Source organism: Talpa europaea (genome assembly GCF_964194135.1).
Source record: "Talpa europaea genome assembly, chromosome: 6".
Classification (NCBI taxonomy): Eukaryota; Metazoa; Chordata; class Mammalia; order Eulipotyphla; family Talpidae; genus Talpa; species Talpa europaea.
Genome location: NC_140072.1, coordinates 92,381,758 through 92,403,423, shown reverse-complemented (window position 1 = coordinate 92,403,423; position 21,666 = coordinate 92,381,758). Strand labels below are relative to the sequence as shown.

The 21,666-nt window shown below is 40.6% G+C and overlaps 1 protein-coding gene across 3 annotated transcripts in view; it reads right to left on the bottom strand.

The window, feature by feature from the left end:
- FLT1 (fms related receptor tyrosine kinase 1) overlaps positions 1-21,666 on the bottom strand; it is a gene marked incomplete at both ends in the record, with an annotated part of 170,714 nt that overhangs the window by 75,760 nt on the left and 73,288 nt on the right. For 2 of the 3 annotated variants that reach the window (XM_084235227.1, XM_084235226.1), the window contains 2 exons: positions 4,923-5,031; positions 12,899-13,013. In XM_084235227.1, coding sequence (XP_084091353.1) covers positions 4,923-5,031; positions 12,899-13,013 — 224 coding nt within the window. Of the gene's footprint in view, positions 1-4,922; positions 5,032-7,417; positions 7,472-12,898; positions 13,014-21,666 lie in introns of those variants that run through there. The other variant, XM_084235228.1, reaches the window with a different exon arrangement.

Below are 21,666 nucleotides of genomic sequence, written 5' to 3'. Positions count from 1 at the left end.
AACTCTTTCCTAAATCTCACTTTGCTTGTTTTTCTGACTTCTCTGGGCTTTGGCTTTATTATAAAGTGTCACGTCTGAAGAAATGCCAAAGTATTCATTTGAAACCTGGGAGCGGGGGGTAACAGTGGCTTATGAAGCTGTCAGTGGTTGGAGAAAGAGGAGACCAGTAGAAGTTTTCCTGCTTTTAAAATGAAAATCTAAGAATGTGCCAGAAGATGAAGAAGCAGTCAATGGTCATTTTTAACACAACAATAAGCTTTTCAGAAATAGCCCCTCTACTTCAGCATCTTTTTATGTTTGGAATATTTTCCAAGCGTGAGGAATAAAACATCAGCCATCAACTTTTACACAGATACTAGAACAGACATATTGTGCACTGGTTGCAATCAAATCATTTCTGAAAAGAGCATGGACTTTCCATTTTTGAGGTCTCATCCTGGTAGTTAGAACCCAAGCAAGTCCAAGTAACACCATTAAGATCATGTCGAGAGTTTCTATTTACTTTAGTGATTTGAAACTTCCTGTGGAAATAGCTCACAGGTTTCCTGATGGAAGATTTTGTTTATCTTTGCCAAGCACCACCAGGAATCTCAAAATAAAATGCATTTAGTGACACTGGGAAACCAGGGAGATAAGGCTGAGCTGTTCCTGTTTCACCCTCAGTAATTGCTAACACACCCATAGTCATGCTGAGTGCCAGCAAAACAGCAAAAACACACACATAGGAACAGAGAAGAACCAAGTAGGCTTTGAGATCTGTTTCTCACATGGGGGATATTGTTACTGAAGCTAATTTGGTTTATGTTATCAGACAGCCTCTCAGAAATGGTTATCTTTCAGTATAACTACTTTGGTATTGTCTTTTGAGGCATAGAAGATGATAAATAAAATGTCCTAAGCTGGCTAATGAATCCAGAGGGATTTTTCCCCTTAGATCATGGGTTTTTATTTTTTTTTAAAGCCTGAGTACAAAAACAGACCCAAGAAAGAACTGCTTTCTAACTCTTAAAGTGAAAGCAAGAAATCTTCCCATAATTAAGTATCTGTTGCAGATTTGGTATAATCATCATCAACAACAACTTATACTCATCCACCTAACACATGTCACATCCATGTCCTATTTTGAGGTGTCATAAAGAAGGGTCAATCCTTGTTCAGAAGAGACTTTCAACCTAGGGTTACATTCAACCTAGTTTACAGAGGTGTCTATTTGGAGGTAGACATTTTGATTTGTTAGGATCAAACACGTGGATTAAGTTCATGAAAGAGATAAGCATAGAACTGAAATGAATGAAAGGAATCTTATCTGCAGGTGGAAATAAGACTTTTCTTCTACTGAAAAAAGGAAATAACATTCTCTAAAAAGAAAGTGAGTGATTACTAGGGATTTCTTCTTGTTTCAAGTAGATGCTGTGTAAAAGTCATGTCCAAGTGGTGAGAGAGCCATGGCATTCTTCTACTGGTGACAGTTAATCAGTTTGTATCATTTGGAAACCACTCTAAGTTATTATTTTTAAAGGAGCAACATGATCAAAATGTGGCTCAATAAAGACCTAAATCTAGAGCTTTTGACTCAGAGCAATTAAACGTTAGATCTTTTAATCATTAACCATAGTAGGTCAAGTGTAAACACAGAACCAATATACAATTATTTTCAGAAAAGAGAGACATAAGGAGCAACATTCTTTAAAGAATATTTGGTCTCATTTCTGGTGAGAATAAATCTCATGACAAATATTTAAGAAAAAGGTAATAATTAGTTTTTAAAATAATGAATGTAAACATATTAATATATTATCACCAATCAAAGCTAAAATTTTTCAAGGTTATTAGAAAAGAATTCAGAGAAGTTACATTCCAGGCCATTGGGGATTTGATTGGCATCTTGAGTAACTGGATTTGTGCTCAGTTTTAAGATTATAGCCCTTGAATTTCTAGAGTAAAATGTGAACTTTGGGCCTCCCTGGTGGCACAAGGGGTTGAGTACCGCACTATGAAGCAATCCGCAGCCTCTGCAGCAAGAGTTTCGTTCCTGGCCAGCCAGGGGGCAACCCACATGGCAAAGCAGACCTCTCCTGTCTCGCCCGCTGCCCCCTTGTTCTGTTCCTCACTCTGCGTCTGGTGAGTCCTCTCACCTCCCTCATTTCTGGCCTGTACCCCAGCTCTTCTATGCATAAATAAATATTTTTTTTTTAAATGTGAACTTTAAGTAGGTAGGCAGATGGAAGCTCATGACTTCTTTCAATGGACAAGTTCTGGGATCTAAAAAAGGTTTCAACACCCCATGTTGTAAATTGTATCACATGGTAGGAGGTGGGAGGTAATTTCTGCCTGGATTCAGCAGGTGGTCAGCTTTATCAGCTGGGGCCTTTTGAACAATAACACCATGTGCAGATACAGGAGGCAGAGTGAAAAGCTCAGTGGGATGGACTGGCTAGATGTGGAGCATTAACGACGAATGCAGGGCATCAATTAACCTTTCTTAGGCACTTTGAACAATAAGACAAGGAGCATGGTATTCTTGGTCCTGTTAGTATATCCTCTTCCAGTACTACCTAGGCAAAAAGGGTTGCTGCTGTCACTCCCCTCAATGTAAAGAGCACCTGGGTTTAAGTGCTGACATGCTCATCAAAAGCCTGGGTCCTCCTCACTTCCATATCTCATTTGGAGTCCTTGGGATCCCAGAATTCCCTATAAAGATGATCCCAAGTCTGCTTCCAGACTAGGGCCTCTTCTCTAGGTCTATCCTCTTTGGGCCAGACTGCTTGTCAGCACACATGTCCAGGTCTAAGAGAAGACTGCTTGGGTGTGAGTTTGCATGTGCAAGCCAGGGAGACCATACACCTGCTGCATGACCCCTTTGCAGTGTAAGACAGACTCAGGAATGGAAAGAGGAGACAGGTGAGCACCTCCAGGTACTGCCATTCTGCTATGGAACTCTGAGTAATCCCAGGTTTATACATTTGTACTTGATCTTAAAGGCCAATGTGAAGGTATATTTGTCCACAGGAGACTGAAACATAACACTTGATTTAGGACTTGTGAATGGTTAGATGTATGATTTGTGGGCCTCCATGGGTACTCTGGGTTGACTTTGAAAATTAGTGCAGGCCTATTTTCCTTCTTCTTTCTATCTCTTCAAATATTCAGATTCTACCTCTTTCCCCAGGGCAAACCACCTCAGATCCTACTTCCTTCTCAGAGGTTTAGAGCTACAGTGTGGTGTGGTACCTACTAGTTACCTGGGGTTGTTGAAATCTTAAAATGTGGATAGTATGACTAAAATACTAAATTTTGGTCAATTAATTTTTTCAACTAATTAAAGAACTTAAGTAGTAGAACATTTTTAAAATACTAATTTCATGTTCAAATGATAATATTTGTACATAATGGCTTAAATAAAATTAATTTCGCCTTTTAAAAAGGTGGTTACTAGAAAATTTGAAATTACATATGTGGTTTACAATATATTTCTATTGAACGGCAATGGTAAATCCATCCATCACATTACTTCGAACACACACCTTTTAATACTAAGATATATAGAATTTAATATTTCTCTTTTGTTTCCTCAGGGTGAGAACTGGCTTCCTAGAAAGACAGGGCTTCATGATAGCCCTTCACATGCTCAGTACTGTGTCACACTTAGTGCTCAGAAACTTGTATAAACTAGAATATTCAGCAGGAATGGCTTAACCTATTGTCTTCTAAATCAGACATCTGGTAGCTACAGATTTGGAAGGTAACATGTTTTAAACCAAGTTAGAAGGACAATCCAAAATTTCATATGAAATGAGTCCCAAGTCAACCTGAGGTAGGCTAGAAAACCAATCTGTGTGAATTCGCTACCTATTTTAAATAAAGAAATTTTCCTCTTCAGAATGAGACAAAGATGACTTCCCTTTCACTTCTTGTATGTGAGAGAACAGCACAGACTTGGTCCAGAGTGGGTCTGCTGTGTGCCCCTTCACCTCTCCAAATGCCATTTCCTCATGTGGAAAATGCAGACACTATAATGCTGCGTGGCTGCTCAAGTTTCTTCTATCTCTGGCATTCTGTGAGAACTACTCAAAAAATACACCCCCACAAAGCAGCTTCTCTGAGGGGTGGCTGATGGCAGAAGGCTCCCTGTGATCTGGCAACCCACATGCCTCATGAAATTGAAGCGACCCATTTCTTTCTGGAGAGCTCCAGCAACACTGCAGCCTGCACCATGAAGTGGTTTTCAGAGAGTTGGCAAGCTGCCTAGGTTTCCTCAGAAAATTGGGGGAGTGTGGAGCCAGGCAATTGTTTTCATACTTTGAGCTACTTACTTCCTTCCTGTACTCATGGAGGACATAGGGAGTGCCATTTGTGTACCTTGGAAGTTTTAGGATTTGCAGAAGATCGTATTTAATGCCAAAACTTCTTAAATGTGGCCCCAAAATAGCACATTAATTACTATCAACAAAGCTTAGTTTCAGATTCTATAGGAAAGCCTCATTTCCCAAAAAGGAGAAATTATTTAAGTTGTGAAACAATTAGCTTTTTGGCTAAACAAAGGTTATCACATGCATTATATTTGGTTTCCTTGATTATTGAACAACCTTGGTTCAGCAAGCCAGACCCTGTGCAAGTTACCAACTGGAGTTAAAAATTGAACATGCACGATCCCAAATGCACAACTCAGCCTGGAAAGGAGACAACACATACAATTCTCTAAAAGAGAATTCAGGGAAATAACTCTTTAGGAAATCCAATGATACTGTAGAATGCTATTCTTGAGAACAAGGATGAAGGTACTCAAAGTTTAACAATTCTATGGAATTTTTTTTAAAATAATAGTCACACAAGCTATAAGTGAACTAAGAGCAAACACGATTTGAAGAGAGACAGACTGAGTCCTCTAGGCTGTCTTTGTGAGTATAAAATGTGTGGCTTACCTGTGATGTAAAATCTTATGTTTCTTTCCACAGCTCCTACTTTATTAGAAGCCATGCAACTGTAGATTCCAGAAGTTCTAGAGTCTGCCACAACCAAGGTGCTAGCCGTCTGCAAAACAAAAAGGAAACTTAGGCTGGCGATAGGACAAAGAACTAATTGAATGTCTCTAAGATCTTTGGGGGTGGGGGAGTGCGCAATGATTCAGCTCTCCATTCACTCAGCAAACATAGTGCATGAGCCGTGTTACCACACGGCTCTCCCTTTGCTCAGCCCCAGCAAGAATGGAAAAATAACAGGAAAGCAGGTCCTCAGGAGACTGGGGCTATGACATCCGACTCATTCGAGGGTTTCAGGCTTATTTATCTAGCTCTGCTGGCGTAACAATCACAGACCTGAAACCGAGATGTGGGACTGCACGTCCCGCTCTGCGAGGTGGTCGGCCCCACGTCAACGGGAGGAACAGGTGAGGTGAGCCTGCCCTGTTGTTCGGACGACCTGACATCATGGAGGCCATTCAGTAACGGAAGCCTGTTAGGTGTTGTCAGGGGCATGTTAGGGGAGCAAGGACAGAAGAGAAAGTTTGGCGGGACCTTTTCTTTGACATTGTCTAAGAATGAGGTATTGTGGCCTCCGCGGTGCTGAAAAAGAGGCTGGAAAGGTCGCTAGGACCATCGCGTGTATCTGTTATTTCTAATCTAAAAGTGAAAATCGAAGCCATGAATGCAGTAAGTTTCAGTGCGGCTACTGGAAATAGCAGTGCTTATATTACAAATTAGCCCCTAGAGAAACAAGAATAGTCAAATGTATGTGAGCTTGAGAGCATTTTCAGAACTCTGATGCTTCAAAATGGAATGAAATTAAGTCATGAAACACAAAGCTAGAGCCTCCCTGGTAGCTCATGGGGTTAAGCACAGCGCTATGAAGCAATCCGCAGCTTTTGCAACACGAGTTTGATCCGGGCCAGCCAGGGAGCAACCCACATGGTGCAGCAGACCTCTCCTGTCTCCCCTGCTACTCCCCTCAGCAGTATATTTCAGTCAATCTGTCTGTTCTATTCCCCACTCTGTCTCTGGTGGATCCTCTCACCCTCCCTCACATCTGGCCTGTACCCCAGTTCTTGTATGCATAAATAAATAAATCTTTTAAAAAAAACACAGAAGTATACAGCTTGAAGGCTGACATTGATGTTTTCTTTTAAAGATAAAAGTTAGTAATATTTAATAAAAATTAGTACATTTAAATGTAAGTGTTCTTACATTTGCAAAAGAAAAAGGCAATGATACTCTATAGAAAAAATGAAAACGCTAGTTTTTCATATTTAAAATTACAACAACAAAAGGTTGATTCAGTTACTTATAAATCTTTGCTGCTATTTCCTAAGACACACATAACTGGTCCCAGGTTTTGAAACTGTAAAGAGGGTGCAGATGCTTCCAGACTGATAGCGTGTCCTGGCTGAAGTATAATGATGGAGTGACTCACAGGCTAAAGTCACGTATAGGGAGCAACATGACGGAAGGTTTTTAAGACTCCACAAGATTTGGGTCACGGAAAAGCATCCTAACATTGTTCTGAGTTGCTAAGTCACATGGTAGGCACTTACATCCTCGTATTCCCTCCAGTCCATTGATAAATTTCTGTCTTTAATCCACAGATCGGAAGACTAAACAATATACTCCTAGTTATTTAGCAAGTTCATTGCTCCCAATTCTCAGTAAATTTCACAATGGTATGTGACTATTACATGACACTTCCTCTTTTATTTATTGGATCTGTTTTAATACATCTATCTATGTATCCCGTTTATTATTAGAATCCATAATGAAAGTCTTTGCAATGTGGCATTATTCATTCTGCTAAGCAGACATTTGAGTGTTTATCAAGGCATTTCCCAAAGGTTGTAAGGGAGACAGAGATGGATATAACACAATCCCCACTTTTTTTTTAAAGATTTATTTATTTATTTATTTATTTATTTATTTATTTATTTATGCAAGAACCAGGGTATAGGACAGATGTGCGGGAGGGTGAGAGGACCCACCAGAGACAGAGCGGGGAAAAGAACAGGCAGACTGATGAAATACACTGCTGAGGGGAGCGGCAGGAGCGACAGGGGAGGTCTGCCGCGCCATGTGGGACCCTCGGCAGCCAGCTGGGATCGAACCCGCACTGCAGAGGCTGCAGACAGCTTCACAGCGCTTTGCTCAACCGCCTGCACCACAAGGGGAGGCCCACAATCCCCACTTTTAACCTTGAAGAAATACCTTAGGGTAATAGAGAAGACTTTTCCAACTTGAAGATCAAATATGTATTATTGTCTACACTCCCATGAAGGCAAAGAACCAGTGGAGAATCAATGAACTCAGTAGTCTCTTTCCCTGTTTTGATCATTAATCTTTATAAGAGATGGGGAATAAAAATTCTTGCTAGCCCTTTCTTTTTTTTTTAGTTATTGCATCTATCACTTAAGAGTTACGGAAGAAAATGGAAGTAGTTAGAAGAGAAGCTCATTGGTAACACTGTGAAAGGAAGAGTTAGCAGGTGCCAGCTGGGAAGACAGTAGCACCATCCAGTGACACTCTGACTGTCTCAGGACGTTGTGGCTAAGGCGCAGCCTGCCACAGGTTCAGAGGTAAGGAGCACAGGACCTCACAGTCCTTCCCTCTCTATCTGCCCTCAGCCTAAGTTCAGCTTTTATTATGAGGTCAGCTCTCCAATGTTTATGCTAATGAGTCTCGCAGAGCCTTATTTAGCTTTTCAGACTTATTTATTGTTGCTCATTAAGTAAATGGAAAACTCATATCTGTTTGGCTTGAGAATATTTGAAGCTATGGACAGCAGGGACCTGAATCTGAACATCATATTTAGGTTTTTACTAAAATTTTTTGGATTTTACTGAAATCAAAGCAATTGAGTACAAGATCTGGGCTTCCACAGGAAGGGGAAGTCAGTTCTGATATACACATTTGCCGTGTTTAAATCTGTTCAGGTGATCTGGGAATGGCTGTAGCAGTTTTATAAGACTCACAACCATCAGGCAGCTCAGATGTATTTTGTATAATCAGAGAATAAAATTAATTAGAAGTGAAATGAACCCAGGTCATAATGAGCCATAGTGATATATGAATGCATCTGATTCTCTTACATTGCCTGAATGACCCCTTCCAAAAGAGACACCTTACCTATATAATCATGCCTGCCCCAGAACTCACATCTGGGGCAAAATCTCTATTAATATTGAACTAGAAAACAGCATTGATTATACTATTTCTTTTTCTTCTGCATGCCTTTATGTAGCCCTTGCTGTGCATGAGTATGTGAGGCATGATCTCACTTAATCCTCCTGATAGCCCCATTGAGAGGGGTTGTTGCCCTGTTCTGTATGTAAAAGAGGCAACTGAGCTTATAGAGGTTAAGTGATTGACTCAAAGATACACAGTGCACAGACAAGCTTGGGCAGAACTAAATTGCAGATTTGTCTGACTCTAGGGCCGATGCTCTTAATCACTATACAGAACTGCTTCTTGATTTAAAACTTTTAAGAGTATAGATCTCTGGGTAGCACAGATCTAATAATGGTAGATTTATTTGGAAAAATCTGTAGTCAGCAGAGATGGCTCCCATATACAAAAGTTCCTACTACATGCGTACTAGTCTTCTTCTATAATAATGTTTTGCATAAGCTGCAAGCTGTTTTTCAACTGATATAGCATTAAATAATTTGAAAATATGATTGTTGGATAATATGATGTGACTTATCCTATGACTGGTTTTATTAAAACATCAGATTTCTAGAGTACTTCTCTCTTCCAGAGAATATATTTTTTTATTCTAAATTAAAATACATTTTCATGAAAAACAAGAGATATTTGACAGATGAGGTATAAGCTTTCTAAGGTCAGAAAAAGAAGCTCAAATGTAAGTTGCAGGTGGTTATAGTCTGGCTGGACAGAAGACAATTTCTCAGAGGACAATAAGCCTAAAAGCAGTAGTTTTCCGAGCTAAAGGAACAAATCCATTCTCCGGGGTTCATTAACATCTACTATAATTTTGAAAGCTGGGGGAAAGTGAAAATAGCATAGTAACGTCTGCAGTACCAAATATCAACTTACTACTTTAAAGAGAGAGTACCAAGAATTTGAGTTGTGACCTGTATGTGAAATCATATTCACTTTACAAGGTGCACCAAAAGAAATTTCAAAGATGTCTGCCTGTATTAATCCTAGACTTAGTTTTTGCTATATATATATATTTTTTCCAGTTCTGAACCCACATTTTGAGGGTGCCTCTACTTGCCCTGCTAGGACTTCAAAGATTGAGACATTAGAAACTGGCTTTCCATTCAGTTTCCATTAGAAACTGGCTTTCTGGGTTCTTGTGTATGAGCTGGGAATGCTGGTAAAAAATATCATCACGTATGTTAAGCTTGGGAGTTATTCATACTCTTTCCTTCCTTCCCTTTGCTAAGCATTAGTAATTCATGACTACACTGTGATTTGGACCTCACAGAATAGGATGAATGGGATGATGTGTAATTCAGCCTAATTTCCAGCACAGTGATATTAATTTCGGGATATTTCTGATCTAGTTTCCTTTTAAGTGTTTCAGGAGAAGTAAAAGCAGAAACTGTAAAGGTCAAGGAAGAATCTAAAATTAACCTGGGGTGGCACATTTGAGCTAAGTGATGGGAACATAGAACATGAGAATTGAGAAAAAGCTGGCAAGTATGTGGGAACTGAAACACAATTGTAACTCTGAGATCAGGGACTGACGCTTCTGTAATGGATTTATTTCCTACAGTACACACACTTAATTGCACGCTCAAAACGACTTTGATGGAAATGTGGCTGAAACATTAAACTGTCAGATTTACCAGCCTCACCGAATTAATGCTGTAACACATATTTCCTGTGTGTTTTTTTCTAACACAGGGTACTTCCACTTCCTATTCCATATCACACATGCAGTGGTCTGGCATCCCCACTTATGCAGTGTGGAAACTCCACATTTACTCTTAGCAACTCCAATTGATGACTCACTTTTTACAAATCTTGGTCAAAACTTGTCAATAAAGAAACTGAATTTTATTGTCCTCTATACCTTTTCTTAAGTTAAACAGCAGAATGAACACACACACAAAAAGCAAGTCTCTGAAATGGAGCAAGTGCTCCAGAAACCTGGGACGCTCTGATGTGGGGTGGGAGCAGGACCAGCTGTATGACTGCAGATTCAAGGATGTCATAGTCTAGGTTAGGATTGAATTTACTTTCTAAGAATGTATAGAAAATAAGAGTAGTTCCAATTGCAAAGGGAAGACCAGTGCAAATAATTCTGAAGTAGCAAAACTTCCATTTGTCATCATCATATGAAAAAGAAATTTCTGTCACACACGCACACACATGCAGAAAAGATATATTAATAGATGTAGAAGTGAAAGTAGTAAGTTCTTCTAAATTCAGGACATACAATGGATAATTTACCAAAAGTATATTGTGCTATAGTTGCCAGGAAGACATGTACTCTGTCTACTAACAAATCATCTAGCCTATGTTGTATCTATCTGATAGCTATAGCTATGTATTTCAATTTTCTTCATGAGTGTTGAAATTTTTCAAAACAAACAACTGCTTGACAAATAGTCTTAATTGTGGATGTTCACAATCAATTTGGGGAATTATATTAGGGCATCTGTAATAATCATTTTTTTTTAAAGATTTATTTAATTATTTATACAAGCACTGGGTACAGTCAGAAGCGCAGGAGGGTGAGAGAATTCACCAGAGCCAGAGCAGGGAACAGAACAGGCAGCTGATGAAATACACTGCTGAGGGGAGCAGCGGGTGCAGCAAGAGAAGTCTGCGCGCCATGTGGGACCCTCGCCAGTGGCCTGGGATCGAACTGGCGCTGCAGAGGCTGTGGGCAACTTCGCAGCCCAGCGTTCAACCGCTGCACCACTAGGGGAAGCCCTGTAATAATCATTTTTATAGCAACAGGCAAACTAGGAAGGGCAAATGTTATTAGCTCCAGTGTTTGGAGGTGAGAACACAGGTTCAGAGAGGCAAACAGATTTGCATGTGGACATAAAAAAAGCAAGTGGCAGAGTTTGGTCCCAAGGCCAATAACTACAGGTTGAAGAGTAAAGCACTTGCTGGATCTTCTGCATAACTACAAAATTACAAGGCAAGAGCTTTGCTCCAGTTCTACATGGGAAAAACCAGGGAAATACTTTATCTCAGACAGATTTTATTACCCCATTCTGCCATCTTTTCAGGTCTGTTGTATGGGGTAAGGAAGGTTGCTGCTTCACGGTGCAAGCTAATCAGAAGCCTCCCCCTAGATTGCTCATCTTCCATTTTCTTGTTTACTGTGTATTTTTGTGGCGAGAGCCAGAAATAGGACTAGAGTTACTACTGAAATTAAGATCATAACTTCTTGTTTGAATATCCTGCAGTTAATAGTACATCCAGGAAAAGGCAGAATGAATTGACACACTCAATGGCAATTTGAAATTTTTCTATTGCTTTTTGACAACTAACTTGCTTTCTGCTGAAGCAATTTCCTTTTTTATAACATTAAGCTTTCAGGTTTATAGAATTTCCTCTTTTCTGAGTATTTCATTAGATTGTTCTCTCATCAATAGCTGCACATCATGGGAAGTTTTAAACTACTGCTCATTTGTATTAGAGAAAAAGCACTGTAAAACCCTTACAGATCTCCTGGAGTTCTACAAACTTTGCCTAAATCCTAGACATGTGATTGCTGACATGCTGTGCCAGCCATCACCATTTCCAGTAATTTCTGTGTTGGCTTAGTTGGCAGAGCACTGGGTTTTAGAAAGGAAGGCTTTGCTTTCTGTTTCTCCTTTGCCACTACTAAGCTGTGTAGCTTTGAATTGATCGTCTTATCACCCTGTTTTTTCTTATCATTAAAATGGAAATAATCACTCTAATCTGCCAAAGAATGCCGCTGACATTAGCGTATGTCAAAAAGTTTTATATAATGAAGAATACAGATGTTATTTGTTGTTATTGTTAAATCTGACAAGAGAATGTTACCATCTACTGTTACCTTCAAGAGCAAAGAATGCAGCTGAATAAATCCATAACATAAGCTGAACGAAGCTGATGGTACATCCACATTAGCAGAATACTCCAAGTCAGGTTATGCATGTATAAAAAGACATTTCATCAAGGGTTTCTTTTCTTTTCTATTTTTAAAAGCATCACTAACTCTGTGCCTAATAATAGCACATTTTTAAGTGTGTGTTTTTTTTTTTTTTATTAATTAGACAGAAAAAAGCCACCAGGTATGAGATCCACTGAGATATGCCTGATTCAAAAGCTCTATGGAGTTTAGGGTAGTTGAAATGGTAGAAGAGTGAAAGAAAAGATACTTGCTAGACCATGATCTGAGACTGTGTGTGTGTGGATCTGAGACTGTGTGTGTGTGTGTCTGTGTGTGTGTGTGTGTGTACTGCACCCTAGTCAGGCTTACCCTTAGAAATACAGAGAAAATATGAGATATTTTGTGAAATGGAAACACTAAATTTAGCCTTAAGTCTTGTACTAGCTTTTGCATATTGAGATCTCACATTATATGGATGTCAGTGATTCTTAATCCTGGTTCATGCTAGAATCTCCTGGGTGGCTTTTGTGAGCCCCAGAGATTCAAATGGAATAATTCATAGGGGATTCTAATATGCAATATGAAAATTACTAATGTGGACTGGCTTGACGTTCTAGGAGCAACTCCATTTCTTTCATCATGACTAAATACTCATTACTTTGGAGCTGGGGGTCAGCTGGATAATATGGCGGTTTACATCATTTTAGAGCACCTCTCCATGAAGACCTATCTCAGACACAGTCTTCTCTCTGAAATTTTGTTTGAGCATCAGAGTCACTTCGGGTTCTAATAAACCCTGAACTGGGAGCTGAGCCATAAGCATCCTAGAGCTTATTTTAATGCACAATACCTTATTCTTTCCTTCTATTATGGCCATGCGCTGAGTGATGCTCTCAATTCTGTTTCCAATGTTGCTGTTAGGAGCCAGTATAAAGGACTCTTCATTAGTGGAACAAAAGTCATACCTATTAAAAAAAAAAAGTAAGTCATCACAATGTTGCTTGGCAGCTTGGTCCCACCTATTATGACAGGTGAAATGAAAATAACTGAAGAAGTTTTGAAAACTCAGATAACAGTCAGACATTTTATGTCAATCAACTTTTCCTTAGCTATTTTTTCCCCAATATCCACCCTCAAAACATAAAAATAGCCAATATACTTGCCTAATCTGAAAAAAAAAACCCACACTAATGTATACATACTTCCTGTTCTAAATATAAAATATTAGATGCATAAAAATGCATAAAATAGAAATTTTAACATCTAGACTTTAATTAGCTCCTTGTGGAAGAAACATGCAAGGAAAAAAAAACAAGTTAATGAATGGAAACCTCAAGGAAATAATAGCATTTCACATTTATAAAAGGCTGGCTTTTAATCAGAATATTCCACTTTACAGCTCATTTTTACCCTTAGGGCTAATTAGGTGCATATGGTAACACATACCATGGAGAAGTTACTGCATTTGGTCTATTTCTTTTCATGTTTGGGGGTCTCATGCATGGGAAGTTCAATAACTTCTCAGTCCTCAAGTGTAATTATAAAACAAGGATGTTAAAATAATACATCTTTAAGATCATTTTTATTTCTGAAAGTTCACAAAATCTCTGTCTTTGATTTTAAGCTAGTTAGTAGAGTACCATCTTAAGGAGAGATTTCCACATGTGGAAACTGGCATGTCCTCTCAAACACATCATTATTGGTAGGTTTCTGTTTTCTTATAGTTTACTACCTAAATCATTGTTGTGAATATTTATTGATCATTTATTATATTTCCTGAGTCCTATGAATAATAAAACCAAATGGCAAAAACGATACTTACATTCACTTTGACCTGGGCAGTGCAGTGGGGACTTTCCTGGCACTGCTGCCAACACTTCCCACCCACAAAACCTTTGCCAGACCAACCTCCTGAATGTTCTGGTTTCTAATGCATCCTCTTTGCTCCCTAAAACTTCAACAACTGTGCTGAAGAAAGCCTGGGATGCTTTGTCCATCAGTCAGAACCACACACAGTCCATTCCCTACCTGCTGTTTCAAACTTACACCTACAGAAACACTTTGTTCCAGTCAAATGCTGTTTGACTGGCTGTTCCAGTTTAGTTTGGTCTGGGTAGTTCAAAGAGTACTGGACCAGGAGTCAGAGGAAGTAAGTCCTCGTCCCACCCTGCCTTCTCCTAGCTGTGCGACAAGTTCTCTTCTGAAGACAAAAAACAGAAGTGCATCTGCCTAGCTAACCTGACAGCACTGTACAAGCATTTGCTTGCAGAGATTTTGTAAATGAAAGATACCGCAGAAAAGTAAAGAATATTTCACATGATTTCCCCAGATGTCTGCCATGTGTGCGCCATCCCTTCATCTTCTGTTTTCATATGGAGAAATGACTAGACACTCCCTCACCACCCTGAAGTCTGATATTCTTATTTTGATCACTGGGAACCCTCACAGCTTCTACCATCAGAACCATTCAGGGGCCTCCCTGGTGGTGCAAGGGGTTAAGTGTCAGCACTATGAAGCAATCTGCAGCTACTGGCCAGGGAGGTGACCCACATGGCACAGCAGACCTCTCCTGTATTTCAGTGAATCAGCCTGTTCTGCTCCCCACTCTCTCTGGTGAATCCTCTCATTCCCTGCACCTCTGGCCTACTCCCTAGCACTTATATGCATAAATAAATAAATCCTTAAAAAAAAAAAAAAGAACCATTCAATGAAAATACAGCAAGTCCACCCTAATTTGTACTGCAGCCTATATTTTCATGCACTGCCCAAATAAATAGATCACAAAGTGCCCAAAGTCTAGCACAGCACCATGCACACATAACCCAGGTGTTCAGTGAGGAACACTGCAGGCGATTTGCTTTCTACTATTTATTACAAAATGAATACCATTAAAAATAAAAAATAGACTTTGGAAATGTAAATATGGATTTACTTGGGATATCATGCAAAGAGATGCTTTATATGTTTAGAACAACTATCTGTGGGTTCCCGATAAATAAACAAAGCAAATGAAAACTCTTACTAGAAAAACATACCCATGCCTGTCTGTGTGTTTGTAGGTGTTTGTGGGGTGCCAGTTACATGGGAGGCCCCTGCCTAACAGTGAGGACAGTGAGTGAATAGAGGCAGGCCCTGTCCCCCTGACACTGCAGGCCTGAGGAGCCTCCTGCATTTCTCTGCCAGGCTGGGAAGGTAACTGGCTTGGGTACCTGTGTCACTTGGCCATCTTCTGCTTCCTGATTAAGTGCACGTGTTGTTTATTTTTCTACATCTCCTTTCTAGATGTGTTTTCCCTCAACCTCCCAGCCTAAAGTGTGAGCACCTTTTATGCAACATTACTTGCACTGGGGACATTCCATTGGAACAGTCCGTATTCTTACCCTCTGGTAATTGGTGCTGAGCAGAAAGCTTGCTGGGCTTTCATTTGTGTGTGTTTGGGGCAGATTCTGGAGATATTTAAATCAAGAGGGATTTTAAAGCACAGTTTCCAGAGAGAATGATTGGTTGATCTTAAGTAGCCAAAAGCAGCAGTGACTTTATGTGACATGAAAAGAAGATAAAGTGAGAGAAAATGTAAGATAGGATAGATTGTGGTGCTCAGAAAAAAGTTCTGTGATTATTCTGCTGTTTCTTGAGCTGAGAGAGAACTCTAGAACGTTCAACTATGGAGTCTGCTGGGTCAGGATCCCCTGGAAGGGCATCTTGCCCTGTAAGTTCCTCCCCAGACACTCAGCACCTCCTTCTGGCTCCCACTGGAGGCTCCTCAGGCCTGCAGTGTCAGGGGGACAGGGCCTGCCTCTATTCACTCACTGTCCTCACTGTTAGGCAGGGGCCTCCCATGTAACTGGCACCCCACAAACACCTACAAACACACAGACAGGCATGGGTATCCTGGCATGTTTCTAATAAGAGTTTTCATTTGCTTTGTTTATTATTTTCATAAGTTGAGACGATAGTAGGCTCCCTTATACCCATCACTCAGATACAACAATGATCAAGTCTTTGCCACATTTGTTTCATCACTATTTCTTTGTGTGTGTGTGTGTGTGTGTGAAGCATTTTTAGCAAATCCCAGACATGATATTATTTTAGTTCTCATATTTCAGTGGTATCTCAAAAAAAAATTTCTAAAATAACACATTTGCTAATATAAAAATGTTTTTATTATACCCACTGGAATTAGCAATAATTCCATAGTGCTATTTGACTCCAGCCCATGAATTGAATTTCCCCAAATGATTTTAAAATAACTGTTTTTAGGGCCTCCCTGGTGGCGCAAGGGGTTAAGACAAAACCTATGAAGCTATCTGCATTCACTGCTGCACGAGTTCAATCTCCGGCCAGGGAGCTACCCACATGGTGCAGCAGACCTCTCCTGACTCACCCAGCAGCTCCTCTCAGTCAATCCTCCTGTTCTGTTCCCCACTCTGTCTCAGGTGAATGCTCTCACTCCCTGCACCATTGGCCTATATCCCAGTCCTTGTATATATAAGTAAATAAATCTTTAAAAAAAAATGCCTGTTTTTAAAGTTAGGTTATAAGATTTAAAATAAAAAAGAATTAATAAGGACTGGCCATTCCTTAGGGAATTTCTGAGATTTCTACTAGTTATTCTTTATAATCATCAGATAAAATAGGTGAATATTACAACTCATTGATTAGTTGAGGGGACTAAATCAAAGAAAAAATACATACTCTCTCCTCTACCTGGCATGTTTTGATGATAAAAATTTTAAATTGTTATCTAAAAGTTATTTTGCCTGTTTTTCAGTATTTGTATTCTCCATTTCTAAACTCTAATATCCATACCTTGAACTACTATTCGATCTTTATATCTTTCACACACTTAATACATACATGAGTGTATACAACATGTTTGTATACTTACATGTGTCCACATTGAGTGCGTATAGAGGCTTTTACATGTATAGAGCTGCATACACATATGTACACCTATAATAGACATGTGCATGTGAACTTGGCATTGTGCTATCAAACAGCTGAAGTTCTTTTACATCTGGAGAACTTTCATTTCATTCCTTGCCCCCCTCCCCCACCAAAGAAGTGAAAAAGATAAGGGAGGTCTTAGACAAAGATCTTAATTTCATACTCTTGGTCTCAGGAAATGCAAAGAAATAAGGTAGAGTAAAGCAAGTCTAGGCATTTCCCTTGGGAAATGCAAGTCTGCCCTCAGAGTTCACTCGGGGCTGTGAACCTCTATAACCCACCCCTCCATCCGCCCTATAACCCTAAGGACACAAGTGCTCATATGGAAACTATAGGCTAGACTTCTGCAAGGCCCTTACTCTGAAAAAGGGCAATTCTGTGCCTATTTTCTCATTTGAGGACCGGTATTTTTCCCTCTTTGTGACTGGAACCATAAAAATAGAATGTCATTTAGATCCTGACTATATAACAGCACTTGAAAAGAGATTTAGGGGGGAGGGGAATTTGCCTAAGCCTTAAGAATACATCAAGCTCTTAAGGAAGTAGATTGTGCCATGTTTGAAGATGCAAAGATAATCGCTGTGCTGGGAACCGTCTTGAGGGGGGAGGAAGCCGAACAACAAGAGGAAAGCAGCGTTTGCTCCTGATTTCGCACAGGAAACCCACAGCACCTCCTGCCAAAGGGAGATAAGAAAGCTCCCATGCACTATTCTGAACAAGGCCGCGTTATCAGCTCCAGCGCCTCTCCGTGGACCGAGGGCCTCTTGGCCCTTTCCTAACGAGCTTTAGGACTCCCACCGCCATTTGCATACAGCATGCCAAGTACAATAGCATGGAGGTATTTATAACCATTGAGAGGAAAAAAATGTTTCCGGGGTAAGAGTGTACTCCATGTCATCTCCGTCAATTGCCCTGCAGTTGAAACAAATTAGTTTTGGACCAGGGATTAATATAAATAAATTAACAGAAAGCAGCCAATTATGTTTCCAACACATGGAGCCGAGACCCTGCATGTGACACTATCAGTCTGTTTAAGTCCAAGTCGAGCCATCTGTGGGGCTCTCCCATCTGGTCTACGTTACTGGGATTCTTCTCTTCCACAAACAATGAGAAACTACCACCCTTCATAGATGGGGATGACATTACTGACCTACATGCTTTGGGTTGATTTTCCTAGAGTGATGATGGATTTGCCCTGTTCCCTTCACACTCATACATTTGGCTCCTCTTTGACCCAAGACAGATGAAGGCAACCCAGGGCCACAGTAAAAGGCAAAAGCAACACGGAGTCAAATCTACAATCTTGACAGTATTGACTACTGCTCCGCATGAGGCAAGCTAACCAGCCATACCATAGATTATAATAATTACAATGTACACCATGCTGTATCATACCTCCTTTGTGCTAGGGCTGTGCTAAGTGTTTCACACACACTAGCTCATCAGCTGTACAACATCTTAAAAAGTAAGCACTACCACGCCCCATCATTTAATGAATACATAAATTGAGGATTAGAGGTTAAGTAAATTAGCCAAGGTCAAATAGCTAGTAAGTGGCAGAGGCAGAATTTGTAGTCAGTTCTGGCTCTTTCCGGAATCTGAACACTTGATCCTTATACCAGACAGAACAAAGCATCCATATACTATCACTATAGACCCAGACATTGTGAAACCACAGTGTTTCTTTGTGTATGGGAGAAAGGCTTGTCACATCTTCACTGCACAATTGCCTTACTCCATTTGGGGACTCATGTCTTCTTTCTTTCTTTTTTTTTTTTTTGCCCCTACTGTATGATATGTTCACCTTCTTCCAAAACCTAACTACTGTCTTTGCACACAACAAAATGCACTGGGGTGTGCACGGTGCTCAGTTACAGCTCATGTTAGAGGTCACTTTGCCACCAGGCAGTTTCTGAACTCAGTTTCCATTCACCTTTACGAATTCCACACAGGAAATCAATGCACAGTGAGACCCCAAAGGTGCCCTTTGTGTTTGTCTAGGCTTCTTCTTAAGCGCTGGTTTTGAACAGTTCTATTTTTCAGACTTTTTTTTTCACTCCTCTTGCTTTTCTTTCCCTCCCCCCACTTAACATGCAAGGGCTGGCACTTTCTTCACTAAAGTAAAGGCTGTATGAGGATGAACTGTTGCAGAATCAGAAGGCAGAGTCCAGCTGGGGGAGCTTTAGGCCCTGATGATTGGCACCTGTTTTCTTTGAAGTGTTCCTTCTTGTGTGAAATGACAAACTCTGAAGCTCTGGGAGAGATGATTCAACCTTCAACATTTTTAGAAGTTACCCATCTGCATAGTGCCTGTGATGGTATCAAGGATCCCTATAGTTAACCAGCATAAAATTCTCATTTCATAAATGATTTCTAGCTAGTTTAATAACCACCCCCATTCTAGAAGTTCCATTCCACACCTTGAGTCTGAAAGAGATTTGTTCTTTAGGGTCTCCTTTCAGCCTATAATAAATAATATTAGGTTGACTTTTCTTAAGAAATCTCAGTTGTTCTTACTCCCAGCCTGCTGCAGGGAAACCAGACATTACTGAGTGGCTACTCATGTGCAAGGCCTGGACAGGAGCTGGATGCCTGTAATCGTGACTAATTCCCAGCCACCCAATGAAGCAGGTATTATGATACCTGTTTCATAAATCCTTTTACCAATAAGGAAACAGAGACTGTGGAACACCAAACACTTTTCTCAGATTCACAGAGAAAGTAGCTCACCTGGGATTAGAGCCCAGATATTCCTAACTTTCCTCCACACCAAAGTTCAATCCACCACATGAAGAATTTTGATCCAGAGGAATTTTGATCCCCAGGAATCTCCCCAAACCTTTACCACTATGCTTCACAGGATGAATCTGTCTGAGTCACAAGTTGAAAGCTCTAGAATCCTCTGAATCAAACTGGGACAAAATTAGGCCAAGAGCTTTCAAGAGAGTGAGGACTACTTTCTAATTGCATTTTGGACACACATTCTAATTTTTTTGGTCATAAAAATCATTTGAAGCTTAAAATATAGAAACTCCCAGCCCTCTACTGGCTGGTGGATTTTATCATTTAAAAAAAATCTTGCAACAAAATTAAAAAATTCAACTTTACCAAATCTTTTTCTTTCCCTAATAACTTACTATCTGCATGATTCCTAGACTTTTCTGGGATGAAGCTGGCCTATTTTATTAAGAATTCCCATACAGGGCCTTCCCGGTGGCGCAGCGTGTTGAGTGCAGCACTGTGAGGCTGTCCGCAACCTCCATGTTGTCAGTTCGATTACCGGCCGGCCAGGGACATTCCCACATGGTGCAGCAGACCTCTCCTGTCTCGCCCGCTGCTCCCCTCAGAAGTGTATTTTGGTCCTTCTGCCTGTTCTGCTCCCTGCTCTGTCTCTGGTGGATTCTCTCACCCTCCCATGCCTCTGGCCACTACCCCAGTGCTTGTATAAATAAATCAATCTTAAAAAAAAAAAGGAAAGAACCCTCATACATTTATAGCAGGCAGTCAGAGGCCTCTATAGGGGGGTGGTATACAGTGGTGAGCTGAGCACCCCAATCTCCAATGACTATTTGAGCCTGAGCTATTGCTTAGGAATGAACATATATATCAATTTATAATTAAAGCACATTTAACTGGGGGGGAGGGCGCATGGTGGGAAAGAGCCTCTAGAAAGCTCTGCTAAGCCCTAAAACAGAGAATAATCCGCCCATCTCTCTTTTTTCCTCTTTTTGGATGATGAAATCTGTGCACTTCTGTGGCTCTGCTTATCTATTTAATGAGATTTGACTGCACGTGCTAACTGCGATTAGAATCTGTTTGTAAAGAGCACTGAATCATGGCAAGTTAGGAAACAAAGAGGCAGAGCAGTAATAAAGAGCAAATTGAGACTGTAAAATGTCTTAAAAAAATGGAGAGGAAAAAAAGACCACCTGGAACTCTGCCAGAGGGCATGGCCGGGGCGGGCGCCCCATTATGGGCGCCATCCTGTAGAAGGCCCTGATGTAAACTTTCCCTGCCGCAGCGGGTGTTGTGGCAAAACATGAGCGATAGTGTGTCTGAGCCATCAGATTAATAGAATCTGCAAACACTATCTTTTCCCCTCCTCTCACATTCTCTTAAAACAAATACAACAATATCGGGGAGAGAATGTTGGCAGAAAAAGGCGTGGAGTTGGAAGGAGTGTTTAAACAGAACGGTTCCTGCTCCTTTTGCTTCCGGAAGAGGGTTTGGGCATTCAGGGTGGGAGGCATGTGGTCAGGCTGGGAGGATCTGCAGGAGTGACTTTCTTGTTCAGTCAGAGACCCTGTGACACCTGGGAACCCACCTTCTTTTCTGAATGGAGAGGGAAGTGTGGAGAAGACTTTTCAGGGATTGGAGGGTCTGGAGTGGCTCTTTGGACAATGGTAGAGGTGATCCAGAGCCTGGGACACCTCTGTTTAGATAAGAGCTTTTCCGTGAGTGTCTTGGCCTGTTCTGCTTCCTGCTTTCTAGGGTCCCGGGGTCCATTCACACTCGGAATGTCTTCCCAGTGTCTGCTTTCCTTCCTCCTCTCTCTCCTGCCTACATCCACCATGAGCTCCATCTCCTACCCCATCTTCACTGACTCAGTAACTCTTTCACAGACTCTGAGCCATGGCCCAGGCATCCTTAGGACCTTACACCTGGGTGACA